Below are 17,928 nucleotides of genomic sequence, written 5' to 3'. Positions count from 1 at the left end.
TACTAACATTGCATTCCACAAATTGAACCAAATGAATGGGGCTCTATTCTGTAAAGTCAGACCAAGACGTTTGAATCTAAAGTGTGCAACATTACGAACGAATCTGATATTATAACTATACCTTTCTATCTTTTAACAATATAGCATTGAAAAATACTCAAACTACACTCCTCCTCCTCCAAGAATATATCCGCAAGAAATATTGCGACATCATATTCATACCTGCAAACTCAAAAGGACTGAAAAAGGTGACAAACTAAACCGTTGTAGGGGGGTCTGGGGGCATCCCCCCCCCCCCAGCCTTTGTACACGTTGCCTAGCAACGCCGCGCATGCGCATTATGTCATGCTCCGCTCCGAGTTATAGTAGTAGGCTATTCATGGGAAACGCATGAACAGCACGTTAAGATCTCGGCCAAGTCGTAATTAAAAGCAGTTCTTCATTATTTAAGTGAAGCGGCGGTAACGCCAGTGTTAAACAAGGTGTTAAACACGCAAATGCCGGTTGGTGTGCGTACGGTACTGAGTGTTTATCGGTCCACGGCCGTAATGAACGTGTCGCATTGGTCCATATGTAATGCGCACGTTCTGTTGTTCCCATTGGCATAGAGCTATTGAACATTCATTTTAACAAAGGATACGGATAACATATAGCCCATGGCAGTTTTGTCATTGTATGTATAGCCTATATTTGTATTACGCTATCATCATTCAACATGTAGAATGAACGTGTAATCTATAGAGTCGATTTACATAGATAATTCACAACCATGAACCTAATCTGGATCTTAAACCTGCCAATTGCCAACAATTGTTAAAATATGTTTTCGTTTTTAGATCGGGTGTTTCAAAGGCATCTGCGTCTTGTGTACATAACACAGCACAATATGAATAGGCTACTGTCATTTCCAACAGTGAAGCGTTATATGTGCTTACTGTAAACAAACTCTACACACGGTCGCCAGCGTTTGTAGATTTTGTTCGTAACTCCAAACTTTTCGTAGCTACTAAAAAGTTGATGAATGCAAAACCGAAATAATTGATCCGAACAGATCACGGATCATCCGTTGCACCACTACTAGCTACTCACTAAACCACACGGATGTGTATTTGTTCATTACGTGTTCGTTTTCATCCCTCTCATATCTGACCACAATGACATAGCCGCCAGTAATAACAGTAACAGGACGGATGCTGTGGAGATCAGCCTTCACAAACGCATTCTGTTCGCATTGAACGAGGTGACATAGAACGGGTCTAGTTAGGCTAACTTTAACACAATTCACTGAGGTTAGCTAGCAACCTAACAAGCTGATAAGCTGAAGCATGTTAATACACTTTATTTGGCTCAAATAATTTTACTTCAGCAACGTTAAAATGATACAGCATACAATGTTTTTGCCAGATTAGCTGCAACTAGACCTACCTCAAAACTTGTGTCTGTAAGGTATCCCGAAAATTGTCCAGAAGAACCACTCGCTGACGACTGAGCACTCCACTCCAAGAGGGACCGATGGGTAAAAAGACGCGCGCTGTGGTTTATCTTGCTTATGATTGGTCGGTGGTCGTGGAACGCGAGTCATTTGAACAAAGATTTTATTTATTGTGAAGATAGCAAACTTGTTTCTTGCTCATTATACAGTCCGTTATACAGTCTGTGGTTGGTCGGTCAGTCGTCGTCGGTCAGCCCCACCCCTAAAAAAAACTCTTCGGATCTACACGATTCACGTCAATGACATATTTTGAGTTGAAAACGGCGAATTTCGCCGAAAGGTGACTAGTTTGCAGGTATGATATTACAGGTTCATTTTCTTCACTTTACAGACTGTATGGCGAATTCAAAATGTTAAGGCTAATCCTGCTGGGGGGACCTCCGGCCTGTTGACTAAAATCAACCTGGTTCAATATTTAGCGTGGATTTGGCGGACTTCCGGTAAAATGGACCAGTTGAATGTGTCTCCTGTTCCGTGAACCCCGGCTGCTTGTCCCAGTTGGTTACACGCTGCTATTCCGACATACCCCTACACCAACAACATGTTTTCCATTGTCGGAGTAGCGGCACTGCACCTTTTATTTTCAAACATTCCACCATTCCGACATGGTGCGTTGGGTCTGCATCCACTTAAGTCTTAAGTGGAAGCATTCGGAGCGGTAGTACACTGTCAGACACGCAGGGCCCCCCTCCTCCCTCATGGACGCTTCTGATAGCCCTCCCGAATCCACCGCCACTGCTCCTCCAAGTCTCTCCATCGTCTTCCCATCAGCTCCGGTCTACAGCTCCGCAGAATTGGGAGCAGCCTCGATGGCTTAGCTTTAACTTTCTTTGAGCGACTCCCTTGTAGATCGGATGCAGGTCGATCGGACAACAACGACATTGAGTGCCAACCAGTCAGTGCATCCATTACAACAATATAGCTATATTATATTATACAAAATAAACTGAACATGTTAAAAAGACACAGACAAAAATGAAAGAAAGACGATGCCCCGACGCGCCTGGGTACTGTCGGAATGGCGATACTAAACTGTCGGAATGGCGGTGCTAAAATTGTGTCGGAATAGGGGCATGTCGTTATAGGCCCTATAACGACATGCCCCTATTATATAGGGGGATGTCGGAATACAGGTGGCACCCCGTCCCAGTTTTATACTAAACTTACTGTCCAACGTATATTATTTGGTGCTTTGGTTGAACTCTTTGTATGTGCCGCCATAATTTATGCTTATAAAGATTTGAGCCAGGCAACAAAACAACCAGCTGCCATAGTCGCGGCTAAAATAGGAAAAGTGGGACTATCCTCCGCGCTTCCCCAAAATAAAACATCCTCCCGTCTCACCGACTAAGAACCAACCAGACTTTAAAAAGTAAACGGAAGGTACCGAAGGAATGAATGCCAACTTGCACGCAATAACAGATGACAAGATGTCAGCAGCATGTTAGCTAGCATAGCTGAGGCGGTCGAGTTCAACGCGGCAGAGATCAAAGAGGGTAAAACTCAGCTACAGCATGGAGAGGTGTCGGTGATGGAGACAACAAGCAGAGCTACTGGAAACAGTCCAGGACAAAAGAAAAATAAGGTAAGGATATTCGTGCTTTGGCTGGTAACATGCTAGTTAAAGTCAGTGGTGTAAAATAACTTAGTACATAACACTCAAGTACTGTACGTAAGTACAATGAGGTACTTTTACTTTACGTGAGTGTTCAATGTAATGCTTTGTACTTCTAATCCACTACAATTCAGAGATAAATGGTGTGCTATTACTCCACTTCATTTATTTTGTGACTTTAGTTACTTTGCAGATTTGGATTAATGATATTAATTATAATCAACACTTAGATCAGACTTTAGCTTCACCTTGACAAAGCTACCCTGCAGTATAAGTCATTCAAACTAGCTGCACCTTTGCCAGCTTTGAGAACACTTTAATGATCAACAATTTTAATCCAAACATAGTATATCTTTCTGAAATGGGGCAATCAACAAGTACCTTTTTTCTTTTGGTGCTTTAATGTTGAACTTTGTACTTGTATTTAATATATTGATTGCGGGTCTTTTTCTTGTAACAGAGTATTCCTACACTCTGGAAGTTCTACTTTCAGCCAAGTTCAAAATATGAGTAGCCTACTTCTTCCACCTCTGGTCCAGATTTCCCCGAAATGATTGAAAGTGCCACCAACTCATATGTAAAAGGTAATTATTGTGCACAAATGTGGGCCCATGCACTTGCAAGTGTGAGTGTATCCAGCAGGTGTCAGCAGAGACTCGCATTTGGAGCCAGAGGCTTGCATCTCAGGTCAGATCATCAGAACCCAGCGCAGGGAGAAAGTGATGCTGACCTTTCCTTGAAGTTGTTTAAATTTGGAGACAACCACGTTAACAATGAGAGACCTCATACACACAGGCGTCAAGTACACGTTTAGATGTTACTGATTGCTACAGACTTATGTTTATATTTACACAATCTGTGCAAAATAGTCTGCGATTTTTGATCTTTGAACACAACCGTTATTTAAATGATCTTCACAAGAGGATTAAGGAGATTGTTTCAACGTTTTTACTGTGATATACTTGATTGATGTTACCAATTCAACACATATTTGATTATCTTTTAAACCCTCTTCTAACCCATTCAGATCCTGTTGCATGGAATATCTGAGGCGTGTGTACTAAAATGTCAATAGGCCTACAACATAATGCCAAATACTGTTTTATTAAAGATGCAGTGGCAGCAACATGTTCAGTCAGTCCTCTGCAAAGGGAGCTTATCATTCAGGCATGCTTTCGCCCCAAATCACACTGAATTAACATAAAGTTCCTTTTAAAAAGCATTTCACTGTTTTTCCCATGCCTACAGTATTATGCTGCCTGTGCGGCTGTTGCAGCACAAGACCACTTCTCAGATCCAACACTGGCGCTCCACAGTGACTTTAAATATTCTATGAACTGGGAGTGTCCTGCAACTTATGCCATCCTAATTTATGGTGATGCAGTTCAGGAGGCGCGACAGAGAGCAGCGGGAAATGGGGAAATAGCAATGTGGAAAGTTGCTCGCTATGCTTTAAGTATTCGCTGAAGCCTTTGATAATTGTTTACCTGCTGTGTTATCCACCTGCTGTGTGTGGAAGTGTCAAGCCCCACACCCCGCTACTCTCTCTCTCTCCTCTCTATCTGCAGTGCATATCTGTGCGCAAATGTCTACGCACGTTTCATGGCTCCGAAAGACAAAGAAAAACAGTCATTAGTCTGTCGTGTAGCTTCACGTCCTTGTGATTAAGGCCCAATCTGCAAAGAAAAGGCGTTTACGCATTTTAAGATTCTTCGCAGCAGCATTAGCGGCTTTTGTAGATCCATATTGCGCAAATAACCGCGGTCATCAGGGGCGCACAGGTGGCTCTCCAAGGTGCCAACACATCAGTCTGCGCAGTTCAAACAAACTGGACATTTGGACACAACTGGACCAAAAATCCCTCACAACAACCCTGGGTTTGATTAGCCCCTTCGCTGCGCGGTGTTTGATTAGTGTAGGGAGGATGGATTTGCATGCACAGTAGTGTTGGGAGGAGAGGAGGGACATGGGCGGGGCCGAGGCGCCTCTCATTTCCCCTCCATGCTTAGCGGGGCAGCAGGGCTGGAGAGACCTCCGGGGAGCACAGTCGCCAGTCCAGCACGGAGACTCGCCTGGCCAAAAGACCGCGCCTCACACTTGCCAGGATTGCCAAATATTCCTGAAAAATATACCTGCTATTTATGGCATGTGGCTTGTAACTTTACTCCTGCTGTACTCTCTCCAAGAAGGTAAGAGGAAAAAAAAGGAATGCTCAAAATATTTCAAATGGTGTGCACGAGGAGTGTTTAAGTTGAATGAAAAGTGAAAATGAATGGAAAGCTTAATTGAATTATGGCGATGAATGATGTGTGTGGCTTGTGCTTTGATGTATCATCGGAAGCCTTGTGATGAGGAATTGATTTAAAATGATTCTTTCAATCCAAAATGTTTAAACTGTGGTGCTGAACTACATTTTGAGAAAGTAAAATGTGTGAAGTTGTTTTTTTTTACCTGGCTGTTTTGGTGTTTTTACGTAGCGGCCTCAGATGGTGCTGATAGCACGGATTGTTTTCGCATTACCAACTCCAGTTATGAATATGTAAAATGGCTGAATAGGGAGAATGAGGTGCGAATACAGAGGGAGGGTGAGAGGGAAATGAAAACATGTATCGGCCTGCAATTATAGCAATTGATTACCAATTTTAGAACAAATTCGCAAATTTGGCAGTCCTGTAAAGTTTTGATGGGAATTCTTTAGAATTGTGTTATCAGGATGCTCTCATTGTGTAGCCTTTGCTAATTGCAGCTGTTTTCGTGGACTATATTTGGCACAAGCGCTCCATTCCACAGAGATGCTCTTGTTTTTTTAGGATGAGATTTCTTTTAGGGTTTCAAATATTTTTTCTCTGTGATGACAAATTGTTACCTTTTTAATTGGATGACTTGTACAAGGCCCGCATTTTTTCCCCACAAAGGCCTTATTAGTTTAATAGATGTTCTCCCAAATTGGTGCATTAAGATTTGTCCGCCTTATCAAATAAATATTGCCTCCTGTTTCTTTTTTTTCTTCTTTTTTTCTTAATTTTCTACATGCATATAAAACGCAGGCTATTTGTTTAAACAGATTCTTTCTTGCTCGGTGTATGCAGTAAATCCCTGACCCTACTGCAAAGTTGATCTTCTGCTATTACAGTGCATTATAATAATCCTGCACAAATCTGCGTCGAAAATAACAGAAATTCAACACCATCTCCACATGACAGCATTTGCTTAGGCCTTTTGTATAGCCTGTTTGTTTGGATACATGTTTACATATTGTTTTGTCCTTATCAGCACAGGGCCTTAGAGGGTGTACAAATATTTAGCAAAACGTCTTGGTATGGAGGATTGTCGGAAAGGAGGAATGGATGTTCTCTATGCAAACGAGTTAATTAAAATAGGCCATTTTAAATGTTGGCATTTTCTCCATTTTATTTCTTAAGATATCTGTTAATCAATTTGCAATTGGTCACATATGTGCTGTGTTTGTTGTCCATGTTGTGTTTTCCTCAATTCGCTTAAATTCACCACATTTCCACCAACAAGCTATTGATTTAGAGCAATTCTTCAACTTGAAAGCTGTGGTTTCCGAGCTTTGCAGAGTCATATTGATATGCGCAAATTTATTTCCCCAAATGAGAAACTCCAGGGGCGTGGGTGCAGATTATAGACTTGCCCGGTCATGTTCCTCACTAATAGCGCACCTGGACCCCGCGGACGTGTTCGCGCGTGTGCCAGCGCACGCGTCAAGGTTCGTGTGTTTGTGTGCGTGTGTGTTTGTGTTGGTGGGCGCACGGAGGAGGGGAGGGACGGGGACACCCCTCTTTGGTTTTGTTGATAAATGTTGGACACTTTGGATTGGATTTTATTTCTGCCTTGAGCTTGACTGAAAGTTAACTCATGTATTTATTTATAAGGGGTTTGAGATATATATATTTTAAACCACACCGCTATTGATGTGAAAATGGTGCTAAATTGTGTCAGAGACATAAGGTGGCAATCAGGGTGCAGGGTAATTAACGGATTTTTGAAAAAAGAGCTTGAAGGGCCTATTAGAGCACAATGCTATTATTTTTTCTTCAGTGATTTTAAATGTCATACCTAATTAAAGGGATTGTATTTGTTCTTTAAACAACCAGTTAAAATGAAATTCACAGACTGTATTTACTGTAAGTGTAGATTAATTAGCAGTGAATATAAAACACTTTAATATATTCTTTAACGTATAGGCCTACTGAAGGCCTATTCTGAACCTTGAATGAAAATCAATTTATTAAACAAAATAAAAAAGGATTTTTGTGACATTTAAACTTGAATTGATTTGAGATGCGTCAAGCAAAAAGGTGATCCCTCAACCTGGCACACTTCGTGGTCTCCACTGCTCACCCGCTACAAATAGAAATATGCAAAAATCCCTCCCCCCTTCCCCCCTAGCCGTCCAATTCCCTGTGCTTCCTTTGCAAGGCTGCACAATTAAAGCTGCAATCTGAGCTATAGGCAGCACTCAATGACAAAGCTGTGTGGTCGACACAGGGGTGCCAATCATCACTCAGGCAGGGCACAGGCCTACATTTTTTTACCAGCTGAAACATGGCATTATTTAATTGTTGAAAAACACCCACCTTAAAGAGGTTTAAAGGAGAAATAGCAAGTTCTTGGTTTGATTTTTGTTGTAATTTGGTTCTTTCAGGGGTTATTCATAACTCTTTCAAATGATTGAACTCTGCTCCAAAACATATATAAAATACAGAAATGTCTTATAAAGAGGCTTTTTAGGCTATTTTTTTTAAAAGAAAATCATTTCAAAAATCAAGTGTAATAATTGCTCAACAAATTGCCTTGCATCTTTTATACTTTCACCAGAAAAAACACCTATTAAATTGATATTAACATCAAAGATGTGAGTTATTCTTCTGAAATTAACAAAGATAAAATATCTGCACACACATCTCCACCAATGTTGTTGCCTAACGGTGGGCAAAATGTGCTGGTGTAAAACTGTCAGCAGAGGAATGGAGCTCATTGCACTTCGCAGCTCTCCAATAGGATGCCACAGCTCTGTCACTGGCTTCCCTGCTCTCCCATTCGTCCTCAAGTCTATCATAAATCCCAAAAAGATTATGAATAAGAACTAATCATTTAAAACGACAAAACAACAAAAAAGACGCAAATGAACACCATCAACGGTAAAAAAATAAATGTTTTTCTCAGCCAGAACTGCTAAATGGAGCCAGACCCCCTCCAAATTTTATCGGATGATGGGGCTGCACATTTTCAGAAGGAGGGCGCGTTCAGCAAATGTCAAATCTCTGAAGCAAGTAGTTGTTTTTGTTAGATATCTCTCCCTCTATCTCCATCTCTCTCTCCATCTCTCCCTCCCTCCACCGCTTCCTCTCGCAGTAACTCCCCTCCCTCTCTCTCCCTCATCACTAGGCAGAATTAAAGGCTGGGGGAGGGGCAGTTTATGCAGACTGTGCTGGGACTTGTGATCCACAGATTTGATATTCACATTAAGAGAGAAACTGGCTGCTTTGATGTGAGGGGGAGCAGGTCCCAGGGGACTGCTGAAGTAGCACACTTTTTTTTTTTTACTGACACAGCACAGGCCGGGGGGGGTGTTAGTGGTGGTGGGTGGGGTGGGGTGGGGAGCAGATTGTTGGGGACAGGGTGTACAGAAAGACAGTAGGTGGGGAGCGGCGATACCCCTTCGTTGATTAGATGTAACCCCGACAACCTTCCCCCCTACTCACCACCTACTTATGCCAGACCCCTGAGGATTATCTATGAGCTTACACCTATCTTCAGCCCCTTGCATCCCACCAATATTCAATTCACACCCCTTCGTGTGGCACGTCTCCGCCCAGTTCCTCCTCCTTCTCTGCTGCTCTCCAGAATCCTCTTATCAAAAATGCAACTTTCTGTCCCAGAAACACCTGAAGAGTGACAGGAGTTACACATCTGGTGGAAATGAATAGCAAGGGCTTGGGGAGAGAGACTATCGGCAGAAGTTGAATCCCACTTTTGACCTTTACCACACTCACTGCTCTAAATCCAATAAAGGTGAAATGCTGTAAAGGTTTTATTTTACCATGGTAAAGAATGAAATAGACTGCGAGAGGTGAGAGGAGAAGAACATGTGGAGGTATTATGCCCCTGGTCAGGCTCTGGGTGTGAGAATGTGTGTATGTGAAACATTGAGGGGCTTATGGTGTTTGTTTACCTCCTCATCACAATACAGTTGTGAGCGTCAAGGGTTTGTGTGTGTGCGTGTGCATTCCTGTGCGCACTCGCATCCTGGAGAGGCGTAGATCAGCTGCATTATGCATGATGAAACCTTGCATAGGTTATGACTTCTGCCTCGCCGACATACATATTCATGCGCGGCTCTCTGGCAGGATGTATAAAATAGTGGCTGCGAATCTGACAGCCTAAGCACCGCCGTCAGGGCACCAACACCTTCCAGTGAGGCTGCTTTTCTCTCTGGGGCTGTGTCGGAAAGAGCTTTGTGAAGCCCACTGGGTGCAGGACAGGTGATCTGCTGCCTCAGCAGTTTCAACACTGGTGCTGCCATCATGGCCCCGCCTGTCCACACGCTGCTGGGGTTCCATATGAGAAAGGGGATGTCCTCAGAAAGCAATGCCGTGTGCTTGGGATGTTGTTGCTGAAACTGTTAAAGACTACTTGCATATTGTGTTGTATAGGTAAATCAGCGGGGATTAAAGTGGACCTGGAACCATTAGTTAATTATTAATGGCCTACTGCCGCCGAATTAACAATTGATTTTAATCCTCAGTCTCAGTTTCTAGATTCCCCTCTTGAGTGGATTTGTCACTTTGCTTAGGGTTTTAATCATTGTAAACCTCATGACCACACAAGGCGTGAAGATGTGACGTCTGGGAATTTACTTTTTTTTTGTCTTTGCCATTTTGTGAATTGATAATGAATTTGTAATACGAAATATGATTTGCTGCCTTAGATGATCTAAATGTGGTAATGCAACTTGATGGAACTTTAAGTCGTGGGTAACAAGGAAGGGACTGTATAACTGTCCAGCAGAGTGTGTAATATGTTGAACTCCAAGACCTGTAAACCGGCTGTGTATTGAGGGTAGAGGCTAGTTAATCTGCAATCATGTTTGGTTTGACAGAATGTAAACCATACTGCAGGGTTGTCGTGGCATTTTTCTAACAAGACTTAATCTATGCATATCCTGCCCATTACACCAAAGATCCCTATCCAGCAAAAGTGGCCCATGAAAATTAAACTCCAAAACAACACAGTTCAATAATGATTTAAAGATTTAGAATGGTTATAGACAATCATTTGTGTTCAAATTGATCTGTTTGGTACATTGCAAACCTAACCTGTAGTACCTTGACAGATAGTTGATTTGCCGATTGGGTTACCTGAGCTGAGGAATAGTTCCCTGTCTGATGCTTGAGGTCATAATGGCAAAATGTGATCATGGGGATGTGTTTAAGGTAAGATATCAGATAGTTTGAACCTAATGAAAATGTTGAAAAGCTGTGCAAAGGTGAGGGCTAATGGTCCAACTTGTAATAAATGTTTCAATGGATTCAGCCATGACAAAGATGTGTTTACCCTGCAGTCACGGTCGTTTATCTCACTGTTTGTGCATGTGGCCTTTTCATGTCTTGCCACAAAATCCGTCTGTGCAGGTTGGCACACACGGCATGTAATGTTTCGACCGTTGGTTTTAAATGGAGTGGAAAGACTGCAAATCTGGCACAAACCTGGCCTCTGCCAGTTGAGTTTTGGAGCGTGCCCATTGAGACGCGACTGACCAAACCTTACCCAAACATCAGTTTTGAATCCTCTTGCTGACTGTCTTTGGTATGTCACGCATTTACACTCTAAATTATACCAGTATACTATTATTTAGTAAAAGTAGCAACACACAGTATTGGCACCAATACATCCCAGGAATGCCAAAAGTGAAAGTAACCATTTAGCAAAATGATTCATTTCAGAATATAAAAAATCTATGTTTGTATTATAATTGTTTAAGTATCCAACCCTTTCATCATCACTGACTTTTAGCAAGCTGTTGGTATTTACTCTAAAATAAACCCTTTTTGCACGAACTCTATGCCATTTAAAGAATCTTGCTCACTTTTTTTGCAACATGATATAATCGAGACACTGACAGACTTTTGTGACTTTCTAAATTCAGATTGTTCAGTGGGTCAGTGTTGTTAGGTCAAATTGTTGTATTGTTCTTTATTTAGTGACAGCTTTCAAGTGCCAGCGCCAACATGGCAACCCACTCTGTCTCCTCCCAGTGTGAGTGCTTTTGGAGTATGTGTGTGTCTTTGTGTGTGTCTTTGTGTGTGGGGTGAGTACATGTGTGTTTCGCCTGGTTGTGACAGTAGTGGTTTGCTCTGATCCCTTTTCTATTCTACTTCCCGCTCCATCAGTCCCAGTGCTCCCCAGCCCCCCCAGTGCCCAGGCCCCCAGGCCATATAATCTACTGTATGAGAGGTTTTCCTGCTGCCCAGCCCCCCAGGGTGCTCAGGGTGACCCCTTCACTCCTCCACTTTAGTCCTGTCCCCCCATTGGGAGATTATAGATATTGCAATCTTTAATATGGGCTTTATGCTCAGGGGCCATTATCAGTAATCTGCAGAGGGGAGGGAGTCTGACCTGGTTTTTGCAGCCCACCACTGGACTGCCAGACACATTTCCATATACCATCTGTAACATTCTGTACAGCTTTATCAATCTGTAGTCTACAAAGGAAAGTAGCACTTCTTTGAAAGGAGGCTGGATTCATCAGCAACCCCTCCTCGATGGGAGAGGGCTCTGGGTCTGACCTGCTGCTCCGGGACACTGTTGATGCTGGTGATTGATTCTGTTGTGGTCTCTGCATTTGTCACCCAATGCTATAAGCCACACTTTATTAATGACATGTCCTAAACAAAGATTATTTGTTTGGTGATATTTGCTCTCACTCCTCATTACTCGGGTCTGGTGTTAGTGCTCTACAGCTCTGGGAAAAATTAAGAGACCACCCTACATTTTTCTTAAATCTTTATCTCTACATGTATGGCAGCCAATGGACTGTCTTGTGCAAGAGATAGACAGTAGCTTTCCCCCACCCACCCCATGTATTGTGGCATCACCTTTAAGCAGGCCATTAATAAATCAACTTATAAAATATACAAAAAAAAATCAGTGCGCTCGTGGTAAACATTTGTCTATCCTCGTGGGTCTACCTTGTGCGACTCATAGTCAAAGGAAAAAAACAAAATGAGAAAAATAACTCAAAATAAGATTTAACAGAAATTAAAACTTTGAGAAAAATGTTCAATAGTTTATAGAATACAATAAACTTTTTTAACAAAGACATGTCTATAAATAATAAAACCAGAGAAAAGGATAATGCTGAAGTGGTTTCTTAATTTTTACCGCAGTTGTATAAGGTCATATCTGCTGGACTCTGCTCACACTGATTATTTAGATCTGCTTTGTGAACCTGTGAAATTGTCATAACATTGTAAACAACAGGGATACTTAATACTTTCTAAATGATGTGAACAAGACCAACATGTGGCTGGTACAGCACCATCATAAACAGGAGGCTGATAATGACACACATCCTACTGATCCATCTGAGTATTTGCACTTCTATCTGCAGACCTTTAAGATGTCTGACTGACACGGTATCTCTGAGTCACAGAACGTTATAATGTTTTTATTTACTGAGCGCAGCAAACAACTGTGATACTGAGAATCTGGACCATGGGGACTCAAGACCTTGGTTTGAGAAAAAAACAATTCGTCAATTATCAATCACTCAATTGACAAAGTAAAACTACCACCACTTTATCAATTAATCATTTTCAAGGAAATTGTTGTGGTAGCCTCTTAATTTGGCTGAGTAATTTGATGGCCTCTCCTTTCTTTTTATCTCGTAGACCAAAATGATAAATGGATTTATGAAAATATATACACAGATAATCATATGACGCAACACTGTATTTTTGTAAAAGTAATACATTCTGTTTTAAGTTACTCATTATCTATTTTGCAGTCATATTTCTTGGTAAATATTTTATGAGATTTTAGGGACATTCTGTGCTGAACTGTGACATATTGGACATATTATATTTACAACATGTTTCCAGGATAGAATAAGTGACCGGATATGTTTTGAAGCTGCTTTAAACTGTTAGAAATATGTCCCAATGATCCCGAATAAGTATTAAATATAAAGAGCCAAATGACCGACTTAAAAAAAAAAAAATGGAATCAAATAAATATATTATATAAAAATATTCAGACTTGTAGATTCTACTGAGAGTTTTCATGTACTCTGTTATACATATTGACATTTTAAACAATTCAGATCTTTTAACAAGCATTATTTAATAGGCAAGACAAATAGATTTGATCTTTTTAAGAAGATAAACACACTCATGATTGAACAGCAGTAAACTGAGTGGTAATTTCATCTGATGTAGAATCGAAGGATGAAACCCTCTTTATTAGTCACATGCACACACACAGTGAAATTGGTCCTCTGCATTTAACCCATCCTAGTACTAGGAGCAGTGGGCAGCTATTGTGCAGCGCCCGGGAGCAATGGGGAGGGGGGATTGGAGGTGTCCGGTGCCTTGCTCAAGGGCACCACAGCAGGGCCTAGGATGTGAACTGGGACCTCTCCAAGTAGCAGTCCACTTTCCATATTTCAAGGCTGTTTGGGGACTTGAACCGGCGACCCTACGATTCCCAGTCCAAGCCCCTACTGACTGAGCCACTGCTGGACAGATGTCGATCCAAACCATGGCTCCTTCAGTGTGTGTGTGTGTGTGTGTGTGTGTGTGTGTGTGTGTGTGTGTGTGTGTGTGTGTGTGTGTGTGTGTGTGTGTGTGTGTGTGTGTGTGTGTGTGTGTGTATCCTCCCCGATGTGTGTGACTTTCTGTGCAGAACTGAGGTGCAGTGGTGTTCTATTAGATATCGTTTAGAATCAGTGGTGGTTAATGTCCACATCTGTCCATTAGCACTCCCCCCCCCCCCCCCCACACACACACACTCTCCTTTCTCTTATAATCTTTTCTATTATGACCCCAAATTTGAGTGTCACCCCTCCTCCTTCCCTCTTCTCACTCTCCTTCCTCTGCTGGAGCTGTATGTGTTTAATCTGAGTGCCAATGAAGAACATTCCTGCATGTCAGTGTGTTCGTGCATGTGTGTGTTTGTGTGTGTGTGTGTGTGTGTGTGTGTGTGTGTGTGTGTGTGTGTGTTAAATATGTAAGAAGATTAAATAGACTTAAATCTCTGCGTCTGGCATAGAAATTCCAATCACATAACCTATCATGGAGTTGCCTCTCTGTGTCTTTGTTTGTGTGCATACACACTGTACGGAGGTAACAGGCTCCTCCTCCCTCCGATCCATCTAAACCATCACAGGCTTTAGCCCAAATCCCTGGCTTTCTGGATCACATGACTGATGTTTGCAGCTGGACATTTGACATATATTTGTTATGATTATTTTGCAACACATTTGAAGGACATTCCCACTGTGTCCATTTTATTGTCCATTAATGTGATGCCGATCGCTTCAATTTTGAAATCCTGTTTGTTGGTTTATATATGTGTGTGTGTGTGTGTGTGTGTGTGTGTGTGTGTGTGTGTGTGTGTGTGTGTGTGTGTGTGTGTGTACTGTGTGTGTACAGCACATGCCCCTCCACCTTGGCCTGTCGCTGAGCTCTTTTCTGCTGTCTGTTTGCCCCAACAGTACACAGTGAGGATGTGGGCTCCACCAGGCTGTACTTTGTGAATGCCTCCCTGCAGAGGGTTACCTACTCCAGCTCGGTGGGGGTGTCCCTGCCCTGTCCAGCAGGGGGCACCCCCAGTGCCATACTGCGCTGGTACCTGGCCACCGGCGACGACATCTACGACGTGCCCCACATCCGACACGTGCACGCCAATGGCACCCTGCAGCTGTACCCCTTCTCCCCCTCCGCCTACAACAGCTACATCCACGACAACGACTACTTTTGCACTGCCGAGAACCAAGCCGGCAAGATCCGCAGCCCCAACATCCGTATCAAAGCAGGTGAGTGGGGACTGTGGTTGGGAATGGGAGATGAGCACGTGTTTTCCCCCATTTGTTGTCAAAGTAAACCGACTCACACAAGCCTTGTTTGAAAAAGTCTGTGTATAGTTAGGAAACACTCACACACAACAGCGGAACTCAATAGTGCTGCAGGAACGAGTCCTAAAACCCAGAAGTGAGTTAGCATCTGACCACTTCCGGTTCCCTCGTCTCAGAGACAGTGGGATTTCTCCGTAGGATTTTGGAAAATAGCTGGAAGTAAGGTCTGTGGTTGACATCAATTTAAGGGACGGATCACGTTTTGTTCTGCGACATTAAATACATCAGCAGTGGACCCCATGCGCAGCTTACTTCCGGGTCGGCCTACATATACATGTTTCAAACTAAAAACATGTATACATCAACTCTGAAAATGGAGTTTCAAAAAATGTTCACCTTGGCTGGAATTCTCCAAAAAATTCCTTTTTTAGGGATCTTAAAATAATAATAATAATAATGCATTTATTTTGTAAGCGCTTTTACAGATGCTCAAAGTCACTTTACAGAGGTAATAATAAGAAGACAACAATTAAAGTAAAACTCCGATTAAAATCGAGCAATACAACAACAATGACACATTAAAAGCCAGTCTGAAGAGGTGAGTTTTTGTGAGTTTCTTGAAGGAGGTGAGGTGACTTCTGCGCTGATTGGGTGTGAAAGAAAGACTACTATGCATTTTAAGAAAGTGAGCTTCACAAAGATACCCATTCACTTGTGGAATAGGCCTAAGTGTGAAATAAGACCTGTGATAGAGAGAAAAAAGTGATCACAAGGCGAGACACCAAAGTGAGACACCATGAAGAAGAATGGAGAAAAAGCAGATGTGATTGGCAACTGCAGAAGAAAGTCCCGCTCTTACCTGTCCTAAAATATTGCGACTTGACTTGAACACAGATTGACCTAGCATAGGGTCTACAGAGGGAACATCTGCATCACATCCTACACCACGCCTCGGCTGCGCTCACACCTTTCTGACTGAGCTGGTGATGAACCGCTGCACTTTATACCAACATAACCCCTTCAGCTCCTTCTACAGCATGGCCCCATCTGTTGGGACCAAATCCAGAGCATAACCCTTGCAGCACTTAGAGTTAAGTGGCAACTTCCATGTGATTTTTAGATGATATAACCAGATCAGATGAGGGTGACAATAGGTTAGATCGCATTACCGCGTCATTCTCATTAACAGCCTTTCACTTTTTAAAAGGTCAGTACAAGTAAGTCAACCAGGAACTTGACGGATGCTTTGTAAAGCTTGGAAAGGGGAAATGTAACTCCACACCTAGTGATAAGGAGATATGTTCTGTGTGACCCTTTTTACAGCTAATGGAATCTCAATTTTTTAACTAATGTTTTTTAAATATACTGTTACAATACGGACAAACACATCACAGACATTTGTTCCAACATAAAAGAGAAAAAAACTAATTATTATAGGGTGTCAGTAACATAAATAATTAATTAATTAACACTAGCCGTTATAATAGGTAGGCTATTTTTAGACATTTTGACCAAAAGCTGCCTCTGTTGCCATCATATTCTCTTTTCTGTCCTCCTTCCTCTCCCTGCGCTGTCGTTCTTCAAACTGTCCTCTTGTGCCAGACTAAAAATAGCCTCAGCACACTTCTTTAATTATCTCTCATTAACCAACCTAATTGGCGCTTTCCGTTGATTGGACCGTGCACGCTGCTTTAATAAGCCAGACCTCATCTCAAGTAAAGCGGTACGTCTGGGGGTCTGGGTTCCTGCAGCAGATACTTCACCAAACAGTTCCATCGAACCGCAGCTGGAACAAAAGCTGCAGCTGGATGTTAGTTACACTGCATCTATTGTCCCGCCCCCACCTCCATCCCATCATTCACTCAGGCCGGTCGGTCCCTCCCCCCTTCCCTCCTGCCATCAACATCTGTTTTCATATTCTGCCTCCCAACACCGACCTGAACTAATACTCATATTCATTCTAATACTAATACTAGCGCCAAGTATAGGATTTGAGCCAGGGCCCTGAGCTGCCTGCCAGCCGGCTGCTGCCTTCATTCCCACATGACCCAAAAGCCCAGCCTCAGGAGACGAGGGATTAGCAGGAACCAAACATCCTGCAGCCAGCGGCCTCTGTCGGGCCGCGGCAGCGCTGGTGCACAGGTTACACGGCCAGAGAGGATGCGGACGCTTTGTCTCGGGGTTCAGTCTCGTGGTCGTGGTGTTGAATAATTGACAAGCATCTCATTTGAATCACCTTCACGGCTAACAATCAATTTTCAAACTCATGAATTTGTTGTTTCATTCCATGTTATTCCAGGAGAGCCCACTGATCTGCATTATTCCGCTCATTTGTTCAAAGAATGCGCTTGCATGTGTTTCCCCCTCGCAGAGGGCATGTATGCATGCTGTCCCCGTGTCTGTTACCAGGGAAGGGATTCCGAACCAGTTTCTTAGCAACCTTCGGATACGTCCTAGCTTTCATGTGATTTTGCTAATGAGTCCCTGCTCATTCACTAGAGTGTAAAATATTGCATGAACCTGCATAAACTGAGCCCCAAAAAAGACTTCAGTTGACTTTGAATGTGCAGCTCTCTCTGTTGCAACCCTATCAAGTTCTGTGTTAAAAAATTGGAGGAAATTATGTTTTGAGATGACGCCATGTCCACAGCTAGAAAGTAATTTCCATGATTATCCCGCTTAATGGCGGCTTGCACCATTTATGGTGAGAGCGGAGGCAAA

At 42.6% G+C, this 17,928-nt stretch overlaps 1 protein-coding gene across 1 annotated transcript in view; it reads left to right on the top strand.

Moving 5' to 3' along the window:
* The first annotated feature begins 5,161 nt into the window (after positions 1 to 5,161).
* LOC134872233 (cell adhesion molecule DSCAML1-like) overlaps positions 5,162 to 17,928 on the top strand; it is a 55,263-nt gene continuing 42,496 nt past the window's right edge. The window contains exons 1-2 of the mRNA XM_063895439.1: positions 5,162 to 5,296; positions 14,848 to 15,168. Coding sequence (XP_063751509.1) covers positions 5,254 to 5,296; positions 14,848 to 15,168 — 364 coding nt within the window. The 5' untranslated portion in view covers positions 5,162 to 5,253. The remainder of the gene's footprint in view (positions 5,297 to 14,847; positions 15,169 to 17,928) is intronic.

The sequence above is a fragment of the Eleginops maclovinus genome, chromosome 11 (genome assembly GCF_036324505.1).
Source record: "Eleginops maclovinus isolate JMC-PN-2008 ecotype Puerto Natales chromosome 11, JC_Emac_rtc_rv5, whole genome shotgun sequence".
Lineage (NCBI taxonomy): Eukaryota > Metazoa > Chordata > Actinopteri > Perciformes > Eleginopidae > Eleginops > Eleginops maclovinus.
The sequence above is the reverse complement of the archived record's forward strand: the minus strand, read 5'-3'. Positions and strand labels throughout refer to the sequence as shown.